Raw genomic sequence first — 27739 nt, forward strand, 5'->3', positions numbered from 1 at the left:
ATTAAACGTCCATCATCTCGCCGCAGACGCAATCCGAGTGAACGAGGGTTAACGGCGTGTCTGGGATTCGATCTGAAAGCGTTCCTGAAGATCAGACAGACACTCACACACTCTTCGGTCATTACCAAGCAGGTAGTATTTGTTTATGCTCGACGTGTAGCTTACCATCGCCTCATTACTCGCACATTTACACTAAGTAACAATCTCATTTGTGCGCTGGTGATAAACCATCTGCACTTCCTCATCCCACGGCTGCACAGCTCATTATATCATTTTTTGCTTTCTTTTTTTAACATTTCTTTTTTTTCCATCCTCCTTTTTCCTAAAGCTAAAGCCTGCACTCTGAAAAAAGTTAATTATTCAATTTTGTACAATTATTATTTACATATATACACTCTAATGTGTATATGTAGCATTCAAAAGAGTGTTACTATGAATGCAGACTTGAATACACTGAAAAAGACACACTATTAGCATCACATAAATATATACATATAAAATGTATATAATCGACCAATCGGTGTGCGAGAAGGCGGGACTTACAGAGAGGGGTTAAAGTGATGCAGATATGAGCACACATCATGCAGTACTAGAGCATAAGCACATCATAACGCAACTAAAACCGAATCCCGGACACTTTCTGACGTTTAGAAATTCCGACCGATTTTTTTTTTTGGAATGTCTGAAAAAGCGGACGTGTCCGGGGGAAAAAGAGGACGTACGGTCCCCCTAACAAAAAGCATTTCAGAGAACAATTTGTGTTCATTTTTACAAATTAAATCCATGTGCGCATGCACAAGGAGGTTGCTCACGTGAGCCGCGACAGGCGGGAGGGAACCAGAACGATAAATCAAGCAGCTGTCTATCCTCACTACGTTTACATGGACAACGATAATCCGATATGAACCCGATTAAGACGATACTCTGATTAAGGAACTAGCAGGTAAACAGCGATTTCTGACGACCTTAATCCGACTAAAGTCATACTCGAAGTAATGACGTGTAGGGTGAGTAATCACGTGTGCCATCAATCGATCTGTGTTCTAGAACATGTAAAACGGGAACGTGAAAGGAGTATTCTAAAAGCGACTCATGTAAACACCTTAATCAGAATATTGTCTTATTCAGAATTAGGTCAATAATTAGATTATTGCTGTCCATGTAAACGTAGTCACTGTGTTATGTCAAAAGACTCATTTCTTTGGTTTAATTTTTTTTTTTTAATCCTGCAATTATTATTATTATTATTATTATTATTATTATTATTATTATTATTTTTTAATGTATCTGTAATCTGTTTATTTATTTATTTTTTTTTAAATGGATTACCATTACCAGTTTCTTGTATCCGGATTACGTTTACGTTTAAATTACACCGTTACTCCCCAAGCCTGTCTATATGTTACTACACTACCTCGTAGTTTGTCTGCTAAAAAAAAATAAATAAATAAAATATTGGCACCCTCCTTCCCTAACCCGAATCCAAAAAACATGACTATCCGAAATCTTCTGTTTATTCTAAATCTGAGAGGGTTTTTTGTATTCTTTTTTTTTTTTTTTTTTTTTTTTTTTTTTTACAGCTTGCTACTTATGTATAAATATTTAAATATTTAACTCTAAACTCTTAATTTCCTGCAGCACGGCATACATACACTGATGCGTGCTGCGTAAACACTGCATTTACAATCCTCCAGTTAAAGTCTGCATTAAAGAGCAAGCACGTCTCGTACTTTGTCGTGTGCACTGAAGGATGCGACTGTAGGAGACGGATAATGAGAGGCTGTGATATGTAATATTAAAAACCCGGCGAGCCGACACACTGTGCGCAGGAACGAGTCGACTGTGTGAACACGGTATCAAGCAGGGATTCGCGAGAGCTGCTTTAAAATCACCCCTGACTTTCCCTATACATACGCTATATCTATAGGACGCATTCACACGAGATGTCCTGCGACTTCGGAAACTTTTTCGCCAGACGAGGGTAAAAACGTGCTTTAAAATAAATATATATAAATAGATAGATCATGGCTCCGCCCACCCGGTGGCCTGGGAGCTACGGCTAGTGTCCGACATCCATGCTTCAGCAATAAAACACAGACGTCTAACCGTCAGCCTGAAGGAGCTAATAAACACGAAGAGGACTGCATACGATACATAAAAGAAAATCCTATTTCCATCTCTTCTACGCTGTAAAATCAGAAGTGTTAAACGATCGCTTAAGATACACATCTGGGTACGGTTTAGCGCTGCAGCTGTTTGTTTCCTACATTTGCTTCTCTGCATCTCAGGTTGCGATCAATTTGCAGCGAGGCAGGGTTTGTATCACCATTTTTTACCACCATAGAGATGTTTAGGTTCTGCTCCCTAATTTCCCCACCATTTTGAACCATGCCATGATCTTCTCCTTCTTTAAATTTGGAGAGGAAAGTAGAAAGTTGAGTGGAGGCTGAGAAATCGATAGTGCTGACAGACAAACTCCTAAGATAAGGAAGATAAATAGCGTGTGTGTGTGTGTGTGTGTGTGAGTGAGTGAGAGTGTGAGAGAGAGAGAAAGAGAGAGCGAGAGAGACCTTCATTAAGACAATCAGACCCCCTCCCCCACCCAGTATCGCAGCTGCAGTGTTTGTTCGTCACTTACTGTAAAAAATGTCTCTGTTGTGATCAGACTAATTGAAATTCCGATCTCGACTCTGAACTGACTGTGTGCAAAAGGAAAAAACAAAGCAAACAAACAAAAAACAACCCCTCTCCGTTGTCAATATCAAATCCCTTTAAAACTCGCATCCTGATGAAATGTTTAGTATTCCGGCGCTCTGGAACGAGCAGAGAGAGCGTCATCAGTAGCGCGATCACATAAACCATACACGGTGAAAACCGCGTCAGCTGAGAGAATAAAAAAATTGATCCAAGTGTCATATTTCACGTTCGTTTTTATTTATTAATTTATTTATTATTTATTTATTAATATTTATTAATCCACATAAATGTCCATCTGAGATTCATCCACGGTAGTAAAGCGACTCCAGTAATGAAGGGTCTGACTGAAACTTTCAACAAGCTCCATGTAGGATGACTTTCACGACATGTCTCGTTCATTCCTGATCATTGTTTGACACGTTTTTAATAAACAAGGACGGTTTGGTCGGATATAGATTGTACGAAGTTGTTTGAAAAGGTACGGATGTTGACCCCGCCCCTAATATGACCGCAGGGTTGTGATTTATAATTTTGCCCGTGTGATATTTCCAGAATTGCGTAACGTAGCGTCGCTTTGTTAGAACCCTGAGTGATCGTCCATCCATCTTCTATAGCGCTTATCCTACAGGGTCGTGGGGAACCTGGAGACCATCTCAGGGAGCATTGGGCACAAGGCGGGGTACACATCCATCACAGGGTACAATTACATACACGTTCACGCACTACGGACACTTTGGACACGCTAATCAGCCTACCGTGTATGTGTTTGGACTGGGGGAGGAAACCGGAGTACCCGGAGGAAACACGCAAACTCCGCACACACAGGGCCACGGTGGGAATCGAACCCCCGACCCTGGAGGTCATGATAACCGCTAATCCACCGTGCGCCTTACGGTGATGATATAAAATCACATTTTTTAGCCTTCAAATACGTAAATATTATTCAAATTCAAACAGCACTTGAACAGAAAAATTCACTGTAACAGGCGCATCACGCAGGAAAATCACCATCACATCACTGTAAGCCGTTTCATGCAGAATATAGCAGGAAAAAAAGGGTTTTGTTTTTTGTTTTTTGTTTTTTTGCCGTCGGTTCTGACTTTGTTTCTCTGCCATGTGGGAGGCAATTTAGAAGGCCATCGCTAATCACACACGGGGAGGCGGCGATGAATTATTGATGTGATGTGTGTGATGAAAGTTCTGAAACGCCATCAAGGATGCCATTATATTCAGGGACAGGGAGCAAACAAACAAACCACCCCTCCCTCAAACACACACACACACACACACACACACACACACACACACACACACACTACAGCACGGCTAAAAAGGAAATCGAGAATAGAGAAAAAAACAGGACGAGGAAGTGAAGCGCGATCGTCATCTGAAAGAAAATAAGAGAGACAGAGTGAGATGAAAGATGGAGGAAGAGGAAAATCCAAGAGGGTATGACATATCCTCTGTTAAAACCTCCGTCTCTCCTCAGAGCAAACACTCCACACCGGGAGAATTAAGAGAACAGAGGGAGAGACCGGAGAGTCTGAAATCCACTCTCTCTACAACACGCCGACGGAGAGGAATAAAAAATGATCGAGTGGCGTTTTTTTTTTTTTTTTTTTTTTTTTTTTAAATAACAGACGCTTCACTGAGGCTCCATCTTCGAAGATTGGAAATCCACGTTGGAAATCGCTACAATTCTGATATTTAATAACATCTCAACCGATATTATACATTATCATGATCTAATACCTTATCGTTTCTATAGTAACAGCTCATACACAGGAATCTAATCTAAGGCTAATGATGAACGTAATAAGACGGGTTGTTATTTACCAAATAAAACCATATAATCGTTGACATGGCGAAGTTTTCTGTAAGAAGACATTTAGGATCTTCGGTAACATGAAAAGCTGCGTTTTTTTATTTGGTTGGTTGTTTTGTTTACTTCAAGAGAGAGAACGGGAACTAATTTTTACCTCATGGATGTTTACATTTAACGTTAAATGTAACTAGAAACAGATAAAAAGCGTGATGTGTATTTCAGCGATTCAAACTGAAAACTTGTCATCTTTGCCGATGTTAATGAGCTCGTTCCAATATGTTTCTATAGTGATTAAAAACGTCTGCAATTGCTATGATATGATGATGCTTTGTGTAACATTTAAGGAAGGAGTCTCCAGTGTCAGGGCTTTGAAACAGTCAGGGGTGAAGCTGAAAGTTTTAAACTGAATGTTTTCCTTCGGCTGGGTTTCTATTCTGCTTATGAATATGGTGAATATGGTCTACTGCAACTTCCTGGAACTGGTTATGAATATACTGCGACTTCCTGGAACTGGTTATGAATGTACTGCAACTTCCTGGAACTGGTTATGAATATACTGCAACTTCCTGGAACTGGTTATGAATGTATTGTCTACTGCAACTTCCTGGAACTGGTTATGAATATACTGCAACTTCCTGGAACTGGTTATGAATGTATGGTCTACTGCAACTTCCTGGAACTGGTTATGAATATACTGCAACTTCCTGGAACTGGTTATGAATATACTGCAACTTCCTGGAACTGGTTATGAATGTATTGTCTACTGCAACTTCCTGGAACTGGTTATGAATATACTGCGACTTCCTGGAACTGGTTATGAATATACTGCAACTTCCTGGAACTGGTTATGAATGTACTGCAACTTCCTGGAACTGGTTATGAATATACTGCAACTTCCTGGAACTGGTTATGAATGTATTGTCTACTGCAACTTCCTGGAACTGGTTATGAATATACTGCAACTTCCTGGAACTGGTTATGAATGTATGGTCTACTGCAGCTTCCTGGAACTGGTTATGAATATACTGCAACTTCCTGGAACTGGTTATGAATGTACTGCAACTTCCTGGAACTGGTTATGAATATACTGCAACTTCCTGGAACTGGTTATGAATGTATTGTCTACTGCAACTTCCTGGAACTGGTTATGAGTATACTGCAACTTCCTGGAACTGGTTATGAATATACTGCAACTTCCTGGAACTGGTTATGAATGTATTGTCTACTGCAGCTTCCTGGAACTGGTTATGAATATACAGCAACTTCCTGGAACTGGTTATGAATGTATGGTCTACTGCAGCTTCCTGGAACTGGTTATGAATATACTGCAACTTCCTGGAACTGGTTATGAATATACTGCAGCTTCCTGGAACTGGTTATGAATATACTGCAGCTTCCTGGAACTGGTTATGAATATACTGCAACTTCCTGGAACTGGTTATGAATATACTGCAGCTTCCTGGAACTGGTTATGAATGTACTGCAGCTTCCTGGAACTGGTTATGAATATACTGCAGCTTCCTGGAACTGGTTATGAATGTACTGCAGCTTCCTGGAACTGGTTATGAATATACTGCAACTTCCTGGAACTGGTTATGAATATACTGCAGCTTCCTGGAACTGGTTATGAATATACTGCAACTTCCTGGAACGGGTTATGAATATACTGCAGCTTCCTGGAACTGGTTATGAATATACTGCAACTTCCTGGAACGGGTTATGAATATACTGCAACTTCCTGGAACGGGTTATGAATGTATGGTCTACTGCAACTTCCTGGAACGGGTTTGATGGCAATCGACTCGTCTTTGTGGTGTATGGAAGTACACAACTTCACAGAAAATATAAGGTAACATTGAGGCGGTAATCATCAATTTGCCTCGTTTGGTCAAGCTCTCTGACTTTGACTCGGTGTGCCACGGCTCTAACGAGCATACTCGTACGTGTGTGTGGGTGTGTTTTAATTGCGTAAACTGCATTGGCATCAGGATCCTGCAGTAGGTGAGAGGTTCCTAATTGGCTGTTCAGTTGAAGCACAAACACCCAGTAACTCATGTCTCAACTTCTGCAGCTGTAGCAACGAAACGGCTCAGCATGCTGAGCTGTTCAAATCCCAAACGTGGCAGCTGAGATGTTGTGTTCTGCTACTTTCCAAACTCCATCCTACAACAGGGGGGGGCAAATCGTACATTTATTTATAAGCTAGTCCGCTAGGAAAGTAAAAGCTCCAAAGTGCTGCCCTGTTTTATGTTTTAGTTACAAAGCTAAAATGTGCTATAACGTAATATAGTATCGTATAGTGATATAGATTCATCATGATGGCCAGTGGTCACCAACCCTCTTCCTTGAGATCTACCTTCCTGCAGGTTTTTATCTCCGACTAAAATCTAACACACCTTTCAGTTGATCCCGAACTTCTTAAGTTCTGGATGAACTTCTTAATGATTAGATGGTCAGGTGGGCTTCAGGAAGGTACATCTGCAGGAACAGGGTTGGTGACCATTGATGTAGCCCATCGTGTGAAACGACAAAAATGTCAGCAAGCTGTTGCCCAAGGTTGTGGCTATGAGGTCTTCTTTTGATATGTTGTTCTACACTTGCACTGTACTTTCAATAATTATTTATTTATTTATATTGTTAAACAAACAAGAAAACAATCTGGGCAAGTGTGAAAAAAACAACTACTAGCCATGACACGAAATCTGCTACTGATCTGCTACAGGCTACTGATTGTGTTTGAGCAATCCTTGGACTTCTTTGTCGTGGCGATGGTCACTTCCTGGTATGGTGAGTTAATTCCTCGATTGTCCTTTCATTCAGGAACGGAATCAACCTCTAAGCCAGCTATTAGCTGTGCAACATTTCACAACAGACGAGATGTAACCTTTGTTGGGGATCAAGGTGTAACTCCTTTGACTAACGATGTCCCTAACAAGCAGAGTCCTAGTTTCCATAATTCTTAGCAACAGCATGCCTTCAGCATGGAGATGTAGATCCATCTCTTCAGACTCTTTACCGAGTTCCCAGGCTCGCCCCAATTAAGGACTGGAAAGGACCGTCAAGTCGATAGAAACGCATGTCTAGAAGCTGTACACCTGCACGCTCATAATAAGAAATGATCAAACTTTGAGATGAACATTTCACTTGAGCTACAACATGACAAGCAGCTTCTTTTAAAGTGAGACTAGGAATTATTTCCACACGAATGCGTAAAGCAGACAGATATGTAAGCTGCACTAAGTGTTGCTTCTTTCATGTTTCTTTCAAGTCTCTAGGATCAGAGATGGTTGTTAATAAATACTGCAAGTCCATCAGACAGCCGTGAGAAGGTTTCAGTTACCTTTTTTTTGTACTGCATATGAGAGAGCTTTAAAAAAATGGCAGCTTGCTGATTGTCTTTCCTTGGTTGATGGATACAGTCTATATAAATATAAGGCCCAATATTGCCTGACTTCAAGAGACTTCATGAGGACCGATCTCTGGTCTCGGTGTAAACCGTGGTCTGGGGGTCGCATCAACCGAACCATGGGGCAGTTCCACTCTCAGTGCTACATGGCGACTAACGTGGCTGGAGAACGGTTCCTAATTTACAAGTATTCTTGCACGTTTAAATGCCATGCATCCACAAGTGTTGGTACCAAACGAAAAGAATCGGACAAAAACAGCAAGCAGATAAACCTAGTGCCCACCGTTTTGCAAACTCGCATGCACCAAAGTGATAAATCTCAGCCGATCCACATGCGATTACAAACCCCGCCCAAACAAGCCTAGAATCGGTCCTTATGTCTACACAATAAAAGACTCGTATAGTGGTTCCTCCACTGTTCTCTCGAGTCTCCTCTATCTCCTGTTTTTGTAATGCATCCAAGAGCGCTTCAAAAATGTCAGCTTGCTAATCTAGAGATCTGTGATACACATTTCTAAACCTCAGGGTAGATAACCGCCTCTAAAAGAACACTCTAAAAAAGCAATTTTGTATGTCTTGTCACAATCTTAGTGTCCTGGGGTCTCAAAGATCTAAAGATTGGACATATTGCTTTCTCCAACGTGTAAGACAGGGAAGTACATCGCACAGGTTTTTCCTCTCTGTGTGTCCATATGGAGGACGTGTATCCTCTCGCTTGGCTCGTCCCGAAGGACAGACCTTAGCGTGACTCGGACTCAGCGCCGAGGTGTCGAGAGGTCGTGGGGTCGAGATCCGGCTTGACGGATGGTGCTGGATGCGAAGTCGGAGACCCTCTGAGCGGGAGAACGACACTCGGAGAGACAGAACGCATCCATCACAGTTTCCCCTTCAGACACGGTGATGAGAACTGCCCTTCACAAACCCACTCACACGTTCACACAAGCTCCCCTGAACGACTCTCTTACATTCTGTCTGCTCTGGTCCTAACGACTAATCAATGGAGGGTCTGAAAGCCATTAATGGACTTGAAGATACTCTTGTCAAAAATTACTCGAGTAAAACGACACGGATGGTAGAACCGAAGGCTCCTATTGGATTAGTCATTTTTCTGAATTTTCCACAATTCACATCCTGACTCTCTGACTCGCATTGGTTATATTTCCTTGGCTGACGCATACTGTTCTAGCAAGAAGAGTTCTTTCGTATGCCCGGACATATCCCGGAAGGTTCTACGTAGAACCCTACAGTAAAGGCTTTGTTCCAGGTAAAACCTCTTTAAGCATCCACGTCTCTCGAAGGTTGTTGTAGACACATGGTTTCCCTTTTAAACAGGTGCCAAGCAGTACCTCATTAGAAACCCTGAATTATACAAAAATAACCAATTATCGTTTCTTTTTTTCTAAAAAAAAGAAAGAGTGGTCTTTGATTTGTCCCTCATGAGGGTCAAGGAGCTTTAAGGTTCCATGCCAAACCCTAGGTTCCCTATCAGAAAGGGTTTCACGTAGAACCCTTTTATAAAACTATTCCTTAAAGTCCCTTCATCGGGACTTTCGGGACTCGCTATTAACAGTAACTCTGCTTCGTCACACCACCTGGTGGTTGATTATTTTCCTACACCAGCAGGTTCCTCCAGTAGCTTTCATTCTACTTCGGTTCTCATTACCGACTACATTAAAAACACAACTCCTAGCTTCTTTCACGTTCAATATCTTCATCTTGCAGCAATTTAAACCAGAAGCCACATCAATCAAGCCCTGTCACTTTTCTTTTAATGAGCCAGTCAGTCATTATAACCAAATAAAAATATCAAAACGAGTTCAACTTGGTGCATTGCAGAGAGATGGACTGTTAAAAAAAAAAAAAAGAAAAAGAAGAAAAAAGGTGACTACTAGAGAATAAAATAAATAAATAAAAATAAATAAATAAACCGTGACTGCAGGTGAAATCCAAGGTCATCTATGCCTTACTGAAATCTGTGTGTATTGATTTTTCATGTTTCTTTTGTCTCCCCCCCGAAGCGGTCCTTCTTCTTCACTTAAGAGCTTCATTCTCCTGACGAGAAGTCCCCTTGCTATCGGCAGACTCGTCGAAAAAAAAACAAAAAAACAACCACCCCCGACTGTCAGCTAACAGCTCAGATATGACGTCACGTGCACGACCAGAGATAGACCACGGATTAGCGTGATCACGTCTCACGTCCCGTATACTAGCGTACGCGATTCAGATTACCGAGATCAGCTACTAAGAATCGCCCGATCGACGCCTGGGACGATCCGGCGTCTTAAAACAGACTCCACATTTTTTGATGGAGAAATGAAGGCGCTTAGATCGTGCTCTCGTCTGATAGCCAGGCAGAAAGCTTATCTATTATTTATAGCGAGACATAAATCCTAGTTCTCGCTGGTGGCAGGAATTCTACAAAGGGGAAGAAATAAATATGTTTGATTTTCAACAGGGGAAATTGGAGCGTAAATTCCCGACCTGCTAACTTTGACAAAAATAGGCTTTTTTTTTTTTTTTTCTGTTTTCACCCAATAAAAACTGCAAGTAGGATAAAAAAAAAAACAAACAAAAAAACAGTTTCGTTTACGTGTGTTCATGAAACAGCAACCCGAACCCTAGATTATTATTATCATTATTATCATTATTATCATTATTATTATTATTATTATTATTATTATTTTGGTGGGAGGAAGGGATCAAACCAGTGCTCGGTAGTGAAGTGCTACGTCACCGCGACGCCAACAGATTACACGCGAGCAAATTTGTGTAATCTGATTGTGGGATTTGTGAGTAGCATGAACTTTACCTAAGGCGGGATTGAAATGCTGGATGGTCCACAGCTCAGCTAAAACCTTTTCAAACACTTCCATTACTGATCACACACACACACACACACACTTCTACCAGAACGCTATTTGTGTTACAATATTGAAAATATTAAAGACCAGAATGAGCTTTTCCGATTAATTAACTTTAATCTCTTCCTCACAGTGCAGTACAGGTTTCATGCACCGCTGCTGGCGGCTTTGTAACGCTGGAGCTCTTATTAGCTTTCGTTTCCTACCAATGCTAGCAGTGTTAAACTTATCAGGCAAACAGCACAATGACCCAAAATAAAACCCCCCACAGCTCCACTAAAACTTAGAGCTGTTTCTAACTTCTTCCTTCGCCGCCCCACCTGACTGATGCAGAAAAAGAAATAGCTTATTGTATTAATAGCATGTCAATCAATTGTACTTTCATGATTAGCGGCTTAGAATTAGCTCCAGCTCAGCTAAAGCGTCGTTCGGTAGTAAATTCGACGCCGACTGCGAAAGGAAGAAGAGAGATTGTCCTTTCGGCTGGTTTGACACAACCAGGACTATTTTGGAGATCGTATGAACTTCTTTCCTGCTTAATTAGCCTCTGTGATGCTAGCTACGGTACTAATTAGCAGTTTGTCCGCACAGTGTTTTTCTACTTTATTGCTACATTTTATTATTTATCAACTGTTTAATGATTACATGTAAGTATTCACCATAGGCCTATTTGACATTTAAACGATTTGCTCCTTTGGATTTATTTGCATTCATACAAAGTGTTTTCAACATGGGTTTATTTGGCTGCAGAGAGAGAGAGAGAGAGAGTGTTCTATGTGATGCCTGCTCTACCATTTAACACCGATATCTGTGCTTCTTTTCTTTCTAGCCCTTTAATATTTTTCCCCACATATCAATTGCAGATATTTTGACAACCTCATGGGCAGCAATTCGCCTCACGCATTATCTCACACGTCGTCAGACACACAGGCCCAGTAGAGAAATCAGAACAGGACCGAAGTGGACAAAGGGATCATCCCAGGGGGCTAAAACATCTGCTCGGAGAAGACGAGGCTATTTTCCGAGGCGTAAAACTGTCCGCATCTTCAGTCTCTCACATGGCCACGGAGTTTATCTAAATTCCACAGGATGAATTCGGCAGCTTGACTTACAAGGACACTCCCCGAGGTGGATGGCAGGATGTCAAGTCTCAATCTGTCTTTGTAAAACGGCGGGTGGATAAAACTCGGCGGCCGTGTGGGTTTTAATTTATTTTCGCTTTAAGTGAAGGCGGGAGACGGAGTGGAAGAAGCACAGGATGTGGTCACTACGAGACAACTCGGCCGTGGCGAAACCATCTGCTGAAGGGTCGCGTTCGGGTACGGCTGGCAGGAGGAGAAGAGAAGGGCTCGACACGGCCAGGTGTTTGTGTTTGCGTTAGGGATCTACCAGGCTAATCTGTCTGTAATAGAGAAACCACTTTCACTAGCCGAGGAAATGGCTTCCAGTTCGCAGTAGAGCCGCACCGACGAGGAACAACGAGCGCCGAGCGTAGGCCGGGTCCAACTCCGTGGACGTACCTCATCCAACAGAGAACGCCGTCAGAATGTTCTTTACGATATTCTAAAGTTCCTCCGAAGGGTAGAATCACATAAAAACGTATTCTCGGAAAATGATCTGTGCACAAAAAGGTGTCACTTCCTACAACTGATAATGCTGCAGCCATGTTACTTACACTTGCACCTAGAATTGTAGATCCAGAGGGTTCAGAAAAAGCTCTCCTACCCTACAACTGTTAGCATAAAGGCCTGCAGGGGATTAGCTAGCTGCCCCGGGTGACGTTTTTCACATAATCCAGTCCAAATAAGACTTTAAAAGCCAGGCCAGCGCAGCTAAAATGGCCATGCCTCATTGAACTGGAAATAAAAAAGGTAAGCAAATATATAATATTCACATCTGAATAAAAATTCAATGTTAAATGTCAAAATACAGACGAATTACTTTGAATTAATTGGCTAATTAAAAAGATTTTTGATATGTTTTAAAGCATAATAACAAAAGACCCCGTGGATTGATCGATCGATCGATCGATGGGATTTGCCAGAAAAATCACGCTAATGCGTCCGGCACCGACTGAACGCCACCAGGCTTTTGTTTTCGCACCATGTATCTGCTCGGTTTCACGTCCATTTTGCTTTATACGCATATTTATACACGTATTTTGCCAATTTATAACGTGACTGCCCTCTTACCACGCTGGATCATTCCCAGCTGCTGCTTGGCTTTAAATTGCAAATGAGCTGCGCATGATGAAAAGCTGTTTTGTTTTGCTTTCATAAACAATAAAGAGTGAAGTTTTGTCCAACGACTTACACGCGCACAAGCCGATCGATGAAACGGACGCCTGAATGAAAGAAGAGCCGAGCGCGTGTCGCGAGGAGACGTGAGCAGGTCGGTGTACGGGTCAGGCATAATTACTGTTTATGGTTTTGAGCTGGTTTTTTTTTTTTAGAATAAAAATAATAAGTAATAATGAGATCCAATACAGGCAGGAATTACAAACGGTACAGACGTAACCCTTCTTTTTCTAAAGTACGCTCTACGCAGTTCTTTAACGTTCTGTATTCTTTAAAAAAAATAATAACTCAGTAAAATTCTGTGTTTTGGTGCGCTGACACTGGAGACTCCTTCAACACGTGTTAAATAAATAAACATCCATATCGATGATAAAACGAGTTTGTTTTAATCCATTTATGTGACACGTACGAGTCCATTCAAATGGCCGTTACTATAGAAACGATAACGATATTAAAATGTGATATAAAGCCGTGATTTGCAGCGGCACTGCTGTCAGAGCTGCTGCTATAGAAAATTAATCAACACCTTTTGACCAATCAGATGTCAGAATTCACCAGCGCATATGTATATGTATAGAATGAATATTAAAGCCCAAGAGATTTGTGAATATTAATGAGTAGTGGGAGGTCTCAGGGAAAACTGGCTGCACATGTACAAATCCTAGATATTATTTAAGGCAGAACACCAAAAAAAAAAAGCCTGATATTAATAGATTATTTCTCATATTTTAATCTTTTAAATCTGAAAAAAGTGGTTCTTAAGATTTTACACTCCAACTGTTCCTGATATAAAAAAGATAGAGTAATTACCGAGGCCGTAACAAGGACATGTTCGAGTCCCGCCCCGAGACCGGATGTAAACGGAAGGTGGTTCTCATCATCTTTCTAATCGAGGGAGGTCATCCTCAAACTAATGACTCACGAAGTTGCAATTAGAGCTAATTAATTATCCTCGGATTGTGCGCAGAGACCCAAACCAGGCGACGACGGAAGCGGGTCTCTGCGTGGCGCGTGAAAGTCACGTTCGCTTTCTGTCTCCTAAGGTGAGCCATAACGACAACAACAACACGAGCACTCCGGCAGAGACAGAGACAGAGACGGAGACAGACACGACGGCCCGCCGCGCACAAATAATTGAGAAATCGGTTTACTGCGATCGGAGTTCCATAATAAGAGCTCAACTTTTACTGCGTGGACGGATCAATCAGCTCGATCAGCGAGTCGGAAAAACGGCAGGCGTTCTAACAGCGCGCAGAAAAATGACAGGATTTTACACAGACATTTATGTTCTGAGAGACAGACTCGTTAGGAAGCCTGAACAGCAAGAAAGCATATTTGAGTTATAAATGCAAACAAACAACCAAATAAATAAATAAATAAATACTCTTGTTATGTTCCACTAAACTACATTTTCAAACCATTTCCTTTCATTTTTTTTTAATTAAAATTCATTAAATAATAATAATAATAATAATTTAAAAAAAAACCCAAGACAACTAGAACAGAGTACACCAACACCACGGAACACACAGAAACCAGAGCTTAAATAGAGGGTCCTTATTAGGACTAACACAAAACAGGTGTGAATCATCAGTGGGACGTGTGACATGGTCACGTGACATGCTGGGGCTGATGGGTAATGTCGTTCAGTGCCGACTTTTGTCATAATCATGACGTTCAGAGGTAACATGTGACATGGTCACGTGACATGCTGGGGCTGATGGGTAATGTCGTTCAGTGCCGACTTTTGTCATAATCATACCGTTCAGAGGTAACATGTGACATGGTCACGTGACATGCTAGGGCTGATGGGTAATGTCGTTCAGTGCCGATTTTTGTCATAATCATACCGTTCAGAGGTAACATGTGACATGGTCACGTGACATGCTAGGGCTGATGGGTAATGTCGTTCAGTGCCGATTTTTGTCATAATCATACCGTTCAGAGGTAACATGTGACATGGTCACGTGACATGCTAGGGCTGATGGGTAATGTCGTTCAGTGTTGATTTTTGTCATAATCATACCGTTCAGAGGTAACATGTGACATGGTCACGTGACATGCTAGGGCTGATGGGTAATGTCGTTCAGTGCCGATTTTTGTCATAATCATACCGTTCAGAGGTAACATGTGACATGGTCACGTGACATGCTAGGGCTGATGGGTAATGTCGTTCAGTCCGATTTTTGTCATAATCATACCGTTCAGAGGTAACATGTGACATGGTCACGTGACATGCTGGGGCTGATGGGTAATGTCGTTCAGTGCCGATTTTTGTCATAATCATACCGTTCAGAGGTAACATGTGACATGGTCACGTGACATGCTGGGGCTGATGGGTAACGTCGTTCAATGCTGATTTTTGTCATAATCATGACGTTCAGAGGTAACATGTGACATGGTCACGTGACATGCTGGGGCTGATGGGTAATGTCGTTCAGTGCCGATTTTTGTCATAATCATGCCGTACAGAGGTAACGTGACAAATAAGTCTTTCACACCCCAAACCAAAGTTGACGGTTCTCAGTCCCGATGTGGTTCTTGACGCGTTCTTGTATCTTGCGTCGCACACGTTTCACGCCTTCCGCCAGTCCAATCACCTCGTGCGTGTTTCCCTAGCGCTCTGTATTACACTTATCAAAACCGTCGTGCACTTGGTATTCAAGTTTCTAAATTCGTACCCCGGCACTAAACACACTAATCTCAAAACAGCACACCGTCTCCTTCTCCTTATTATTATTACTATATATATATATATATATATATATATATATATATTTTTATAAACATACAATGCTTCATTGCATTATCTCTTTTCAAAACACATTGCTCTTTGCTAATATTTCGCATTGTGCAGCGCGTCAACAAATTACCGCCAAACGCAACCAACACTGGCCAGATTAGCGCTATCGGGATAAACGGAGGCTCTGCAGTTATTATAGTGTTAGAAAAAGAAGAAGAAGAAGAAGAAGAAGAAAAACTCCGGCATGTTTGCAGGCGTAATAATAACAACAGAAGAGTCCCTGGAATTGGCAGTGTTTGTGTTAGTCGTTGTCAACCCTGGCGCTAGCTCTTCCTGTTTGCGCTAGTAATTAAGTGTGATACATCTAATCAGCCGTAATGCAGAAGGCAAAAACCGATATGACATGCGGTTACAATATCAGCGAGTGGGAGAGTGCAGATGTCTCCGTCAATTATCTACACCATCCTGAATGATTCCACAAGAGGGGGGAAAAAAAAAAAAAGAATTGTAGCATGCCAAGCAAGGCGACTCCTGAGAGCCGCCGAGCGACTCACTCACACCCCCGTGAGCGAGGAAAGCAAATGCCTTGTTTGAGGAGCTACTTAATCAGAGTGTCCCATGTGACTTACATAATAGCGCTAATATTGTATCCACCCTCTCCGAGTCTCTCTGAGCACCTGTGTGATTAATATCTGGGAGAAAGCGGTGGACAGCGGCGGTGGATTCATCACTGTCAGGTGACTGAGGAGAGACGCTCACAGCTCTCCAGCCAGCCTGAGGGGGGCCGGATCTCAACCCGGGCCTTGTTTTTTTTAATTAAGAAGATCCAGCTTACATTCTGCATCACTCTGACGCTCCCTCTGGCTTTGTCACAGGCCCGCGTGACTCCGGTGGCTTCGGCAATGTGCATTAGTCATCACGAATTCATCCTGAACTCCACTCAGTGTGCTAAAGACCAGGGTTTACACAACTGTAGGGTCCAGAGTTGGACCGGACTGACTGAATTCCCGTCAAGATTCCTTCCTTCTTTCCTTCCTTTCTTTTGATTGATAAGAAATACTGTAGTCATGTTGCAAATTTCCTTCCTTCATTCCTTCCTTCCTTCATTACGAACTGCCATCCTTTCCCTTTATGAAAACAATCCTGTAGTCACATTGTATTTCTCAAACAAAATTCCTTCCTTCCGTTCTTACTTCATTCATTCCAAATGATAAAAAAATACTGTAGTTACTTTGCATTTCTCAAACATTCCCCCCTTCTTTCCCTCCTTCTTTCCCTCCTTCTTTCCATTCCTAATTCCCTTACTTCCTAACTACTTTCCTTCCTCCCTTTCTGTCTAAAGGTCATTCCTTCCTATCGCTCTCCTTCCTTCTTTCCCTCCCTAATGTCCTTCCTCCCTTTCTAAAATTCCTTCCTTTCTTCCTTCCCTCCTTCCCTTCCTTCCTCCCTTTCTGTCTAAAGGTCATTCCTTCCTATCGCTCTCCTTCCTTCTTTCCCTCCCTAATGTCCTTCCTCCTTTTCTAAAATTCCTTCCTTCCTTCCTTCCTTCCTTCCATCCCTAATTACCTTCCTCCCTTTCTAAAATTCCTTCCTTTCTTCCTTCCCTCCTTCCCTTCCTTCCTCCCTTTCTTGCTTCCGTCCTTCCTTCCTTACTTTCCTTCCTTCCTTCCTTCCTCCATTTCTTGCTTCCGTCCTTCTCTAAAATTCCTTCTTTACTTCCTCCCTTTCTAAAATTCCTTCCTTCTTTCCTTACTTCCTCCCTTTCTTGCTTCCTTCCTTTTCTAAAATTCATTCCTTCCTTCCTTCCTTCCCTCCTTCCTTCCCTCCTCCCTTTCTAAAATTCCTTCCTTCCTTCCTTCCCTCCTCCCTTTCTAAAATTCCTTCCTTCCTTCCTTCCATCCTTAATTACCTTCCTCCCTTTCTAAAATTACTTCCTTCCTTCCTTTCCTTCCTTCCTCCCTTTCTAAAATTCCTTCCTTCCTTCCTTCCCTCCTTCCCTTCGTTCCTCCCTTTCTTGCTTCCGTCCTTCTCTAAAATTCCTTCTTTACTTCCTCCCTTTCTAAAATTCCTTCCTTTCTTCCCTCCTTCCTTTCCTCATTTCCTTCCTTCCTCACTTTCTTTCTAAAGTTCCTTTCTTCTTTCCTTTTTTTGATTTATGAAAAAAAACTGCAGTCACATTGTATTTTTAGTTCTTGTCCTTTCCTATAACTGTTTGCTTTTCTTTCTTTCTTTCTTTCTTTCTTTCTTTCTTTCTTTCTTTCTTTCTTTCTTTCTTTCTTTCTTTCCACAGTAAACATTGTAGGACCCTCTCCCCTTTCCTGCTCTCCGTCGATGCTTCCAGCTGCTGTAAAACTGAAATCATGGACCTGTTATCTACCGAAGGAACCTAAATAGCAACGATTTCAGTCATATAACGACCACATGCTCCGCCCTCCTGTGGGCGCGAGACAGCGAGCACATGGAACTCGTCTCTGTCGAGACAAAGAGAACAAGCGTGTCCACCTCTGGACGCTTTCGGTCTTGTCTGAGCTCGCAAAATGTCAGATTTATTTCAAACAAAGTGCCTCAAAGACAGGGCCTCGCCTCTCCAATCCCAAGAAGCCAAAAAGACAAGTGCCAGAGAGAGCGCCGTGGTCCAAAGCCCACTCCGGGGGTGTTCTTATTGGCTCAGTGAGCCGTCAGTCTCGGAGAGAGAGAGACGGGGGAGTGTCTCGTCGGCGCAGGAAGACAGTTTGTCAGCATTGCATTAGGGCTTAATGGAATGAGATTGGACTCGGTTACCGAGAGATAGTGCTTCATCAGAGTACTGACGCCTCGTCCTCACGAAGAGCTCAGATAGAGAGAACTCCAACATCTTCACCGGGAAACCTGCAGCAAGACACAAACCCCGAGGAGGGTTCTGGTCCTGAGGAGACGGTCGAGAGAGCAGCGCACTGAGCGCTCGCTCTACTAGTCACCCAGCTCACAATCTCATCTTTAACAGCCGGGCGTTTTACATCTAGACTGTTCTAGTACATTCTATCGGAAATGGTCAGGTCACAGGGCGGACATTTATGTTACAGAGCGTCTCTCCATCCATCCCTCCATTCTTTTCTTCTTTCTTTCTTTCTTTCTTTCTTTCTTTCTTTCTTTCTCCTCCATTCTTTTCTTCTTTCTTTCTTTCTTTCTTTCTTTCTTTCTTTCTTTCTTTCTTTCTTTCTTTCTTTCTTTCTCCTTCATTTATTCTTTTCTATTTCCTTCTTCCTTCCTTCATTTTATTCTTTTTGGTTTCTTCCCTCAGTCCTTCCATCTTTCTTTCTTTCTTTCGTTTCTCCTTTCTTTATTTTAGGCTTTCTCTTTCTTATTTTATTTTACACACTTTCTTTCTTTCTTTCTTTCTTTCTCTCTTTCTTTATCTTAGGTTTTCTAATTCCTATTTTATTTCACCCTATTTCTTTCTTTTTCTTCATTCATTTATTTCTCTTTCTTTCTTTCTTTCTTTCTTTCTTTCTTTCTTTCTTTCTTTCTTTCTTTATTTATTTCTCTTTCTTTCTTTCTTTCTTTATTTCTCTTTCTTTCTTTATTTCTTTCTTTCTTTTCTCCTGTCTTTATCTTAGGTTTTCTAATTCTTATTTTATTTCACCCCATTTCTTTCTTTCTTTCTTTCTTTCTTTCTTTCTTTCTTTCTTTCTTTCTTTCTTTCTTTCTTTCACTTTTGGCTTTCCAATTCTTGTTTTCTGTCTCCGTTTCTTTCTTTCTTTTGTTCGTTTGTTTCTCTTTCTATCTTTTGTTTCTGGTTTCCTAATTAGTTTTCCCTTTCTGTTCCACTTCTTTGTTTCTTTCTTTCTCCTTCATTTTTCTTTTCTATTTCCTCCTTTCTTCCTTTATTTTTCTTTTCTTTTTGTTCCTTCCCTCCACCCTTACATCTTTCATTCTTTCTTCCCTCCTTCATCTCAGGTTTTCTAGATCATTCTGTGATTCCGATGGAGTCCCTCCATCCCGATCCCGAGTGCTGCACACGCTCCACTGAGATCGCGCGCTTCGAGTCCGAGTGCAGCGATGCTCTCATCACAGGTTTCCTGCATAACGTTGGAGATTTCCCTGTTCCATTCTCAGCTCTTCCCCTCGGAGCGCTGGGAGATAATTACTACAGCATGTCCTTCGGGTTCTAACTCGTTAAAGATGATGGGTGGATGTCAGGGAGACTGCGTTAAGCTGAAACTCTTGTTTTAGGGCAGGAGATAAGCCTCGCTAGGCCAATGTTAGCTTTAACATGCTGAAAATTAATGAGGCCCTGAGAACATGGTCAGCTAAAAATAACACCACCACAAACACACGCTATAGGACACGTGCACAGAGAACACGGGCATCATGTTAACATGGGCTCTAGAATACGTACGTCATATCAACATGGGCTCTAGAACGTGAGCATTGTGTTAACATGGGCTCTAGAATACGTACGTCATATCAACATGGGCTCTAGAAAATGAGCATTATGGTAACATGGGCTCTAGAACGTGAGCATTATGTTAACATGGGCTCTAGAGTACGTACGTCATATCAACATGGGCTCTAGAAAATGAGCATTATGGTAACATGGGCTCTAGAACGTGAGCATCATGTTAACATGGGCTCTAGAATACGTACGTCATATTAACATGGGCTCTAGAACATGAGCATTATGGTAACATGGGCTCTAGAACATGAGCATTATGTTAACATGGGCTCTAGAGTACGAACGTCATATCAACATGGGCTCTAGAAAATGAGCATTATGGTAACATGGGCTCTAGAACGTGAGCATCATGTTAACATGGGCTCTAGAATACGTACATCATATTAACATGGGCTCTAGAACATGAGCATTATGGTAATATGGGCTCTAGAATACGTACATAATATTAACATGGGCTCTAGAACATGAGCATTATGGTAACATGGGCTCTAGAATACGTACGTCATATTAACATGGGCTCTAGAACATGAGCATTACGGTAACATGGGCTCTAGAACACATACAGAATGTTAACATGAGCTCTAGAACACGTAGGCCATGTTAACATAGCCTCTAGTACATGCATTTTATGCAAACATGGGTTTTAGAACACGTACTTCACATTAACATGGCTTCTAGAACATGAGCATTATGGTAACATGGGCTCTAGAATACGTACGTCGTATTAACATGGGATCTAGAACATGATCATTATGGTGACATGGGCTCCAGAACATGTGCATTACGGTAACATGGGCTCTAGAACATGTAGGAAATGTTAACATAGTACATGCATTTTATGCAGACATGGGCTTTAGAAAACGTACTTCACATTAACATGGGTTCTAGAACATGGGCATTATGTTAACATGGGCTCTAGAACACATCACTCACGTTAACATGGGCTCTAGAGCACGTCATTCATACTAGCATGGGCTCTGAACACCTCTGTTACGGTAACACAGGCTCTAGAACACACACGTCTGCCACATTAATATGGGTTCTAGAACATGTACGCCATGTAATGTGGGCTCTGGAACACATCGGCCACGTTAACACAGGCTCTAGAACATGTCTGCCATGTTAACATCGGATCTAGAACACATGCATCAAATTGATACGGGCTTTAGAACACTTATGTCACGTTAACACGGGCTCTAGAACATGTCATTCACTTGAACATGGGCCCTAGAACACGTACATCTTGTTCACACGAGCCCTAGAACATGTCATTCACTTCTTTCCTCTGTCTTCTGTTTTGCTTTTCTTGTTCTCGATTCGTCTGTTCTTCCTCCCTCACTCATTCCCTCCCTTCTTTTCTGATGACGTCATAACGGGCTTCACAGCCGACCAATCAGCAGTAGGGCTCTCCTTCTCTGTTCTTTGTTTTCTTGACCCCCCCTTTCATTCCACAGAGTGTGTACCCTTCTTTTTTGGAATCTTAACATTCAGTGCAGACCGTAACAATCATTCGCAGAACCCGAGACAAAGAAAAAGGAATCAAAATAGCAGGGTGTGTTCATCAGCGCTGAGAGCGATTACATGAATCATCACAGCTTAGAGATGAAAACAGTTATTTACCCAAAGGTCATTCCACGAGAACTCTCTCCAGGATGTGTGTGTGTGTGTGTGTGCGTGTTTTTTTCAGGTGTGTCGAATTTAAAATCCTTTTTTTTGTTGGTCTAAATGCATTCAGAGGACGAGTTTCTTCATATCCAGGTTTCCGCCATGTGTACAAAACAAATCGCTGGCCTAGCATGAATGAGAGGTAAGAATGTTACTGCGTCGTGCGAGATGAGAAATTTCCTTTCTTATTTGTACTTTAACCAAGAGACGTGTGATTGAACTGGAAGATAAAACAGCAATCCTTCTCCACACTAACGTCCCGCACCAACAAGCTCCACAAGCTCAAAGACTTTCCCCTGGCGCCAATTACGTTTGCCTTATAAACCTCCTCCTAATCAGATTGATTCAATTTGGCAATTTGAAAGTTTTTATTTTTAAAAAAATGATTTTTAATTGGAATATTTTCATTCAGCATTAGTCTGACACTTGAGACGGAGAGCGTATTATCATTTCTCATACTTCTTAATTTAGCTTCAAACACTGCGCTGTCAAGATCTCTTCAGTGGAAACTGAGGAGATTATTTCATTTTATAAACTTCCATCCATCCACTTTCTACACCGCTTATCCTTCTGGGTCACGAGGAACTTGGAACCTATCCCAGGGAGCGCGGGGCACAAGGCAGGGTACACCCGGGATAGGGCGCCGATCCATCCAGGGCAATCACAATCAAGCCTGTCTTTGGACTTGGGGAGGAAACCAGAGGAGCAGGAGCACGGGGAGAGCGTGCAAACTCCGCACACACGGGAAAGCGGCGGGAATCGAACCCCCGACCCTGGAGGTGTGAGGAGAACGTGCTGACCACTAAACCACCAGAATGGTTAACGACCAGACGTGGAACGGGTCAGCCAAGGGAAACGACAACAGCGGGTGATGCCGGAAACGTTGTGAGAGCTGTGAAGTAAACACCCAAAAACAACAGTCACTGACATCACCAACAACCCCCACAGGGCGGGGGTGAAGGTATCACAAGACTCCGAGAGCAGAAATTATACAGGTACACACCTCTCATCAGAAGTAAGACTCAGAACGATTCAAATTCATAAACAAACACAGAGATGATCCACAAAAGTAACCGAGATGAACCTCTACCAAAGTGATGGAAAGACCAAAGAGAAAGAAAGGATCTGCTCACGATCCGGAACATATGAGTTCATCTGTGGAACATGGTGGAGGTAGCGTCATGGCTTGGGGTCGCACGGCCACTTCTGGAACATTCTCACTGACTTTTATTGATGACGGAACTCATGATGGAAGCAGCAGAAAGAATTCAGAAGTTTACAGAAATAGTCTTCCTCACACACACACACACACACACACACACACACACACACACACACACACGACAAGTTAACGGTGTAGTGTAAATCTCTGTACGAGCCGAACTTCTGTATTCAGTCTCCATCACCCGCTTAATCTGTTACCGTGTTTGATTTATGAGCTTATTTACGCGTTATAAGCGCTCAGCATTGCTCTTGTAGCTCAGTGAGGATTTTATTTCCGGTTAATTTTTAATCACCTTGCTGTAACACAGCTGTGAAACAATAAGCAATTAAGATTTTTTCTTCTCTTTTTTTTTGCCTCCTGACTTCTATTCCGGCTCGTGCACTCTCTCCGAGCTGAGACACGCGAGCGTTCATCACACCCCAGGCTCACTCCACCATGCACGTGTCTTTCCTATTTAGAGAGAAACGGGAATGTTCAAATGAAAACGACCGAAAAACGATCCGCGACCGGATTCGCCCGGACGAAGTCTCCTGACCCGAAGACACGGAATTTACCACATAAAGAGGACGCATATTATTATTATTATTTTATTTTTTTTATATCGAGGATATCCCATCGCGGCTCAGGCCTAATGAGTTATGACCACGCCGAGGATGAAATCGCATTACCAGAATAAGCTGATCGTCACATGTAATGCGAGACGGAGATAAAAGCGCCGGCTGCATTATTCAGACATACAAAGAGCCTCGAGAAGAAGAAGAAGAACAAGAAGGAAAAAAAAACGCTTCGTTGGCCAGACAGTCGGTTCTACTTTATCATTTGCTCAAGCTTTTCCATTATCAGATGAAAGATTTAGAAGTGGATATTAGAATGACATTATTTATATAGTCTCATCCTCGGGTCGCGGAACCACGATGAACCGATACGGACGCCTTGAAACGCAGGCGCGACATCATAGCGAGAGAATTAAGCATACAATCTGACAGGCTCGGCTTAGTTCGATTTGATCAGACCTTCGTCTGATCGATGCTATCCAACGTGAGCTGAAATAAGAACAAAAATGAACAAGTTCGGATCAACCCCGTGTCTGTCTTACTGACGTGCCGCAACGTTAAAGGTAGCTACAAACGGATAACAAGTTTGACGTCGTTCTTTGAAAAAAAAAACAAAAAAAAAACAAACAAACATTTTAATTGCATGCAAGCGGCTGTTGTGTGAAAGGAACCGAACACTTCAGGACGTGTCGCGATGAGAAAACAGCCACCTTTGAAGTGGTGGAACGCGACCCGACATCAAAGTCGATTACTTCCCTTTCTGAAGTGTTGTGTTCTTCTCGTACCGTCCGCGCAGGAAATCCAGAGTTTTTATATGATTGTTCCGGCCGAAAATGCGTGATTTTACGGCGTCTTTTTTTTTGAAAGTTTGCTACCAGTCACGGGAAAAAGAAAGTAAAAAGAAACGGTGGATGAAAACAGATGTTTATACGAAGCAGGATTTGCGATATACTGTAACTTCCTTCGTTCACTGATTAGAAACCTCTCGCTTTCTAATCCGTGCCATGTCTGTAGTTTCCTGGAAAAGAAAACAAACCCTTCAGGTTCGGTTAGACGTATATAAATAGCAAAGCTCCGGTGAATATAGTGTGTTAGATTAGACTGTGCTGTTTATACAGTGTCCCAGATTTAATAGCAGTGCTGCTGACTCTGTGGTTCTGATCGAGCGGAACCCTGCAATTTCACTCGAGAGCTTCAGCGCTCCGGTCCACACAATGCACACCAATCTGGTCCGAGCATGATTCAGTACACATTGCGATTTGACGCTCGTCGCGTCACCCGAAAAAAAAAAACAACCAAACAAACAAACAAACAAACAAACAAACCGGCTTGTCTTTTGTTCCCGGATGTGCAATCACAGCGAGGGGGGCCACGAGCACAAAATAATCGGCGCTCTGGTCGCCTCCGGGTCTTATACGTGCTCTTTGAAGCATGAGGTTGGAAAAGGACCTCGAGGCCATGTTACTCAAAGACCTTACGCTCGGAAGGTAACGAGCTGACCTGAATGAGGTCTTCGCATCCAAACCACTTCATTCAAAACCGGCTCGCCAGCAAATAACCATCCCGGATGAAAAGGGTTAGCGATTCTGCAACAAAGAACCCCCCCCCCAAAGAAAAAAAAAAAAAAAACATGCTCATTGAGATAAAGCAGGTCAAACTGGTGGCCTTATTTTTATTTATTTATTTATTTATTAATTTATTTATTTCTACACCGCCTCAGGAGAAACCCATGATGTCGACGTCTCCGCTCTGCAAAGAACACAATACAGAATATGTCTTTTCTTTCCATTTTTTACCCACAAGGAGGTTTTTATATATACACACACATATATATATATATATATATATTTTTTTTTAACGGCCGTCTCTACTGAACGAGACTAACTCGAGGCCGGGTACACTTAAGAGTCGGATGATTTGAATGTTTGGGATTTTCTGATATTTTCTGAACATCTCCGCTCAGATCTTCTTGCATTCATTTGTATAAAAAGTGACAAAATGGCCGCTATCAGCATGTCATCTTAATAACACGGTCGTGTGTAAGAGCCATGCGTGCTGAATATCGATGCCAGATTCCTGCCCGTGCCCTATTTTCCTTTTCAGCTGGAGCATCGGTTTATTTGAATAAAAAACCAAGCGCTCTTCCGTCCTTATGGAATTAGATTTGTGTCAAAAATGCTGTGAAAAAGAGTCAGGGCTGAAAAAAAAAAAAAAAAAAAAAATCGCAGACATGGTAGGTGTCCATTATCAGGAATCCCTGATGGTTACACTTCTGACACCATCTCAGTTGGGCGGGGTTTACAGAGAGTCTGTCCCGGATTGGCTACTGGGAATTTGCTATTTCGTAACCGTTCTTTGCGATTTGAATATCCAGATTTCTAAACGAATGGTGTTTGAATATTGCAGCGGGAAAATATCCTATAGTGTTATGACTTTATTTATTTATTTATTTTTTAAAAAAACATACATTTATTTATCGCACGGAATCGTAACCGTTTCGGACTGACCCGGGAAACGTTCCGATTTTTCCATAATTAGCTCTCCTTAGAAGTTGCCTTGGATTTTGCTTAACAACGTGAGCCACAATAAAAAACAGATTTTCGTTCCACGAGCCTTATTCAAACCCCTGATTAACTAAACAGATCTGACCTCAGGACCGCGAGAACCTCAATAAAGGTAAATTCCTGAAAATCCCTCCCACTCAAGATGTCGAGCGTTAGAAACAAAGCTAAAAAAAATACATTTAAAAACAAATAAACACCAAACCTAAGGGAATGTAAGAAGACTCTGACGAATATTTGGAAAAAAATCCATAAAAGCACCACACCACACGTAAGTACAAAGAAAGCGCCTGACCTGCTGCGTGTCTCTGGGCGTGGTCTGCTTGACCCGGCGGCTGGAGGCCGTGGTGGTGCTGCTGGTGGTCGTGGTGGTCTCCATGATAGAGGTCGAGGCGTTGGACTGAGGACTGATAGAGGACGAAGACGAAGAGGACGACGACGAGGACGAAGAGGAAGGCGCCTCGCCCACCAGCCTCACGCTGCCCTCGACGCGAACGTTTGGATTTCCCTCGACGGCCATGTTGAACACTTTGAGCCCGTTGTAATAGAGGCCTGACATCTGTCCTTGGAAGGAGCGACTCCTGTCTCGCTCCCAGCCTCCGATCTGGATCGTAGTCTGGCTGTTAAAAATGGTGAGCTGCCGACCTGAGGGAGGGAAAAAAAACGATACAGCTCCAATGGACGGCACTGCTCGAGCGCCCACGCGCAGTACGACATACATTCTTTAAAGAAGAAAATAAAATGGTAGGGAAGAATGTTGTGGAATAATCACGCCTGGGAAAAAAAAAAAAAGACGGATTATTTGTCCGGCGGGTAATGAGCAGGATAAATTACTCATCGCCTGCGGGAGCGGCTTGTAATTTATCTGCCGTAATGACCATGAGAGTGCCCGTGAAATGAAATGAAAGATATATAAAGATACCACGTAATGGCAAGACAGCATTGAACGTAAACTTAAAATTAAACGTAAAAAAAAATAGAAAGCACTGTTTTTTTGTTTTTTTTTTTGCTAAAAGGTCGCCGAAGACTCCTCTCAGTGTGTCATTCACTCCCGCTGTCTCTTACCAAACCCTAACCCTCGAATCGTTTGTCAGAATTAATGACGGCGTCGTGAGAAGTGCTCTCTCCATACGATCTCTCCATATGTGGTTAAAGAGATTTTTCTCTGGCTAATGTCGTTGCGGCGTCGAAAGCAGCTGTTTCTGCTTTGTCAGACAATTAGCGTTCTGAGACAGGATTGTTCGCTCTTTAAACCTGAGCGCTGGTACCAGAAAAGTTCTATACATCCACATCCGAGATCCTTCGGCCGCGGATCCGACCTAGAACTCTAGGCGCCCTTTTAGCAAAACATTTTTTTTTAAGCAGGTCTCACAGCATGTAAACGTGAATATAGAACAATAACGTGGAGGAAAAGTAGACAAAGACGATACGTCTGATTTTTATTTATTTAAAAAAAAAAAAAAAAATTCA

At 42.2% G+C, this 27739-nt stretch overlaps 1 protein-coding gene across 19 annotated transcripts in view; it reads right to left on the reverse strand.

Annotated features, from left to right (window-relative positions):
• Positions 1–27739, reverse strand: part of LOC108260491 (neurexin-1a) — a 284791-nt gene that overhangs the window by 26894 nt on the left and 230158 nt on the right. For all 19 annotated transcript variants that reach the window (XM_053677458.1, XM_053677457.1, XM_053677447.1 and 16 more), the window contains one exon: positions 26565–26914. In XM_053677458.1, coding sequence (XP_053533433.1) covers positions 26565–26914 — 350 coding nt within the window. The remainder of the gene's footprint in view (positions 1–26564; positions 26915–27739) is intronic.

The sequence above is a fragment of the Ictalurus punctatus genome, chromosome 29 (assembly GCF_001660625.3).
Source record: "Ictalurus punctatus breed USDA103 chromosome 29, Coco_2.0, whole genome shotgun sequence".
In the NCBI taxonomy this organism is placed as follows: Eukaryota; Metazoa; Chordata; class Actinopteri; order Siluriformes; family Ictaluridae; genus Ictalurus; species Ictalurus punctatus.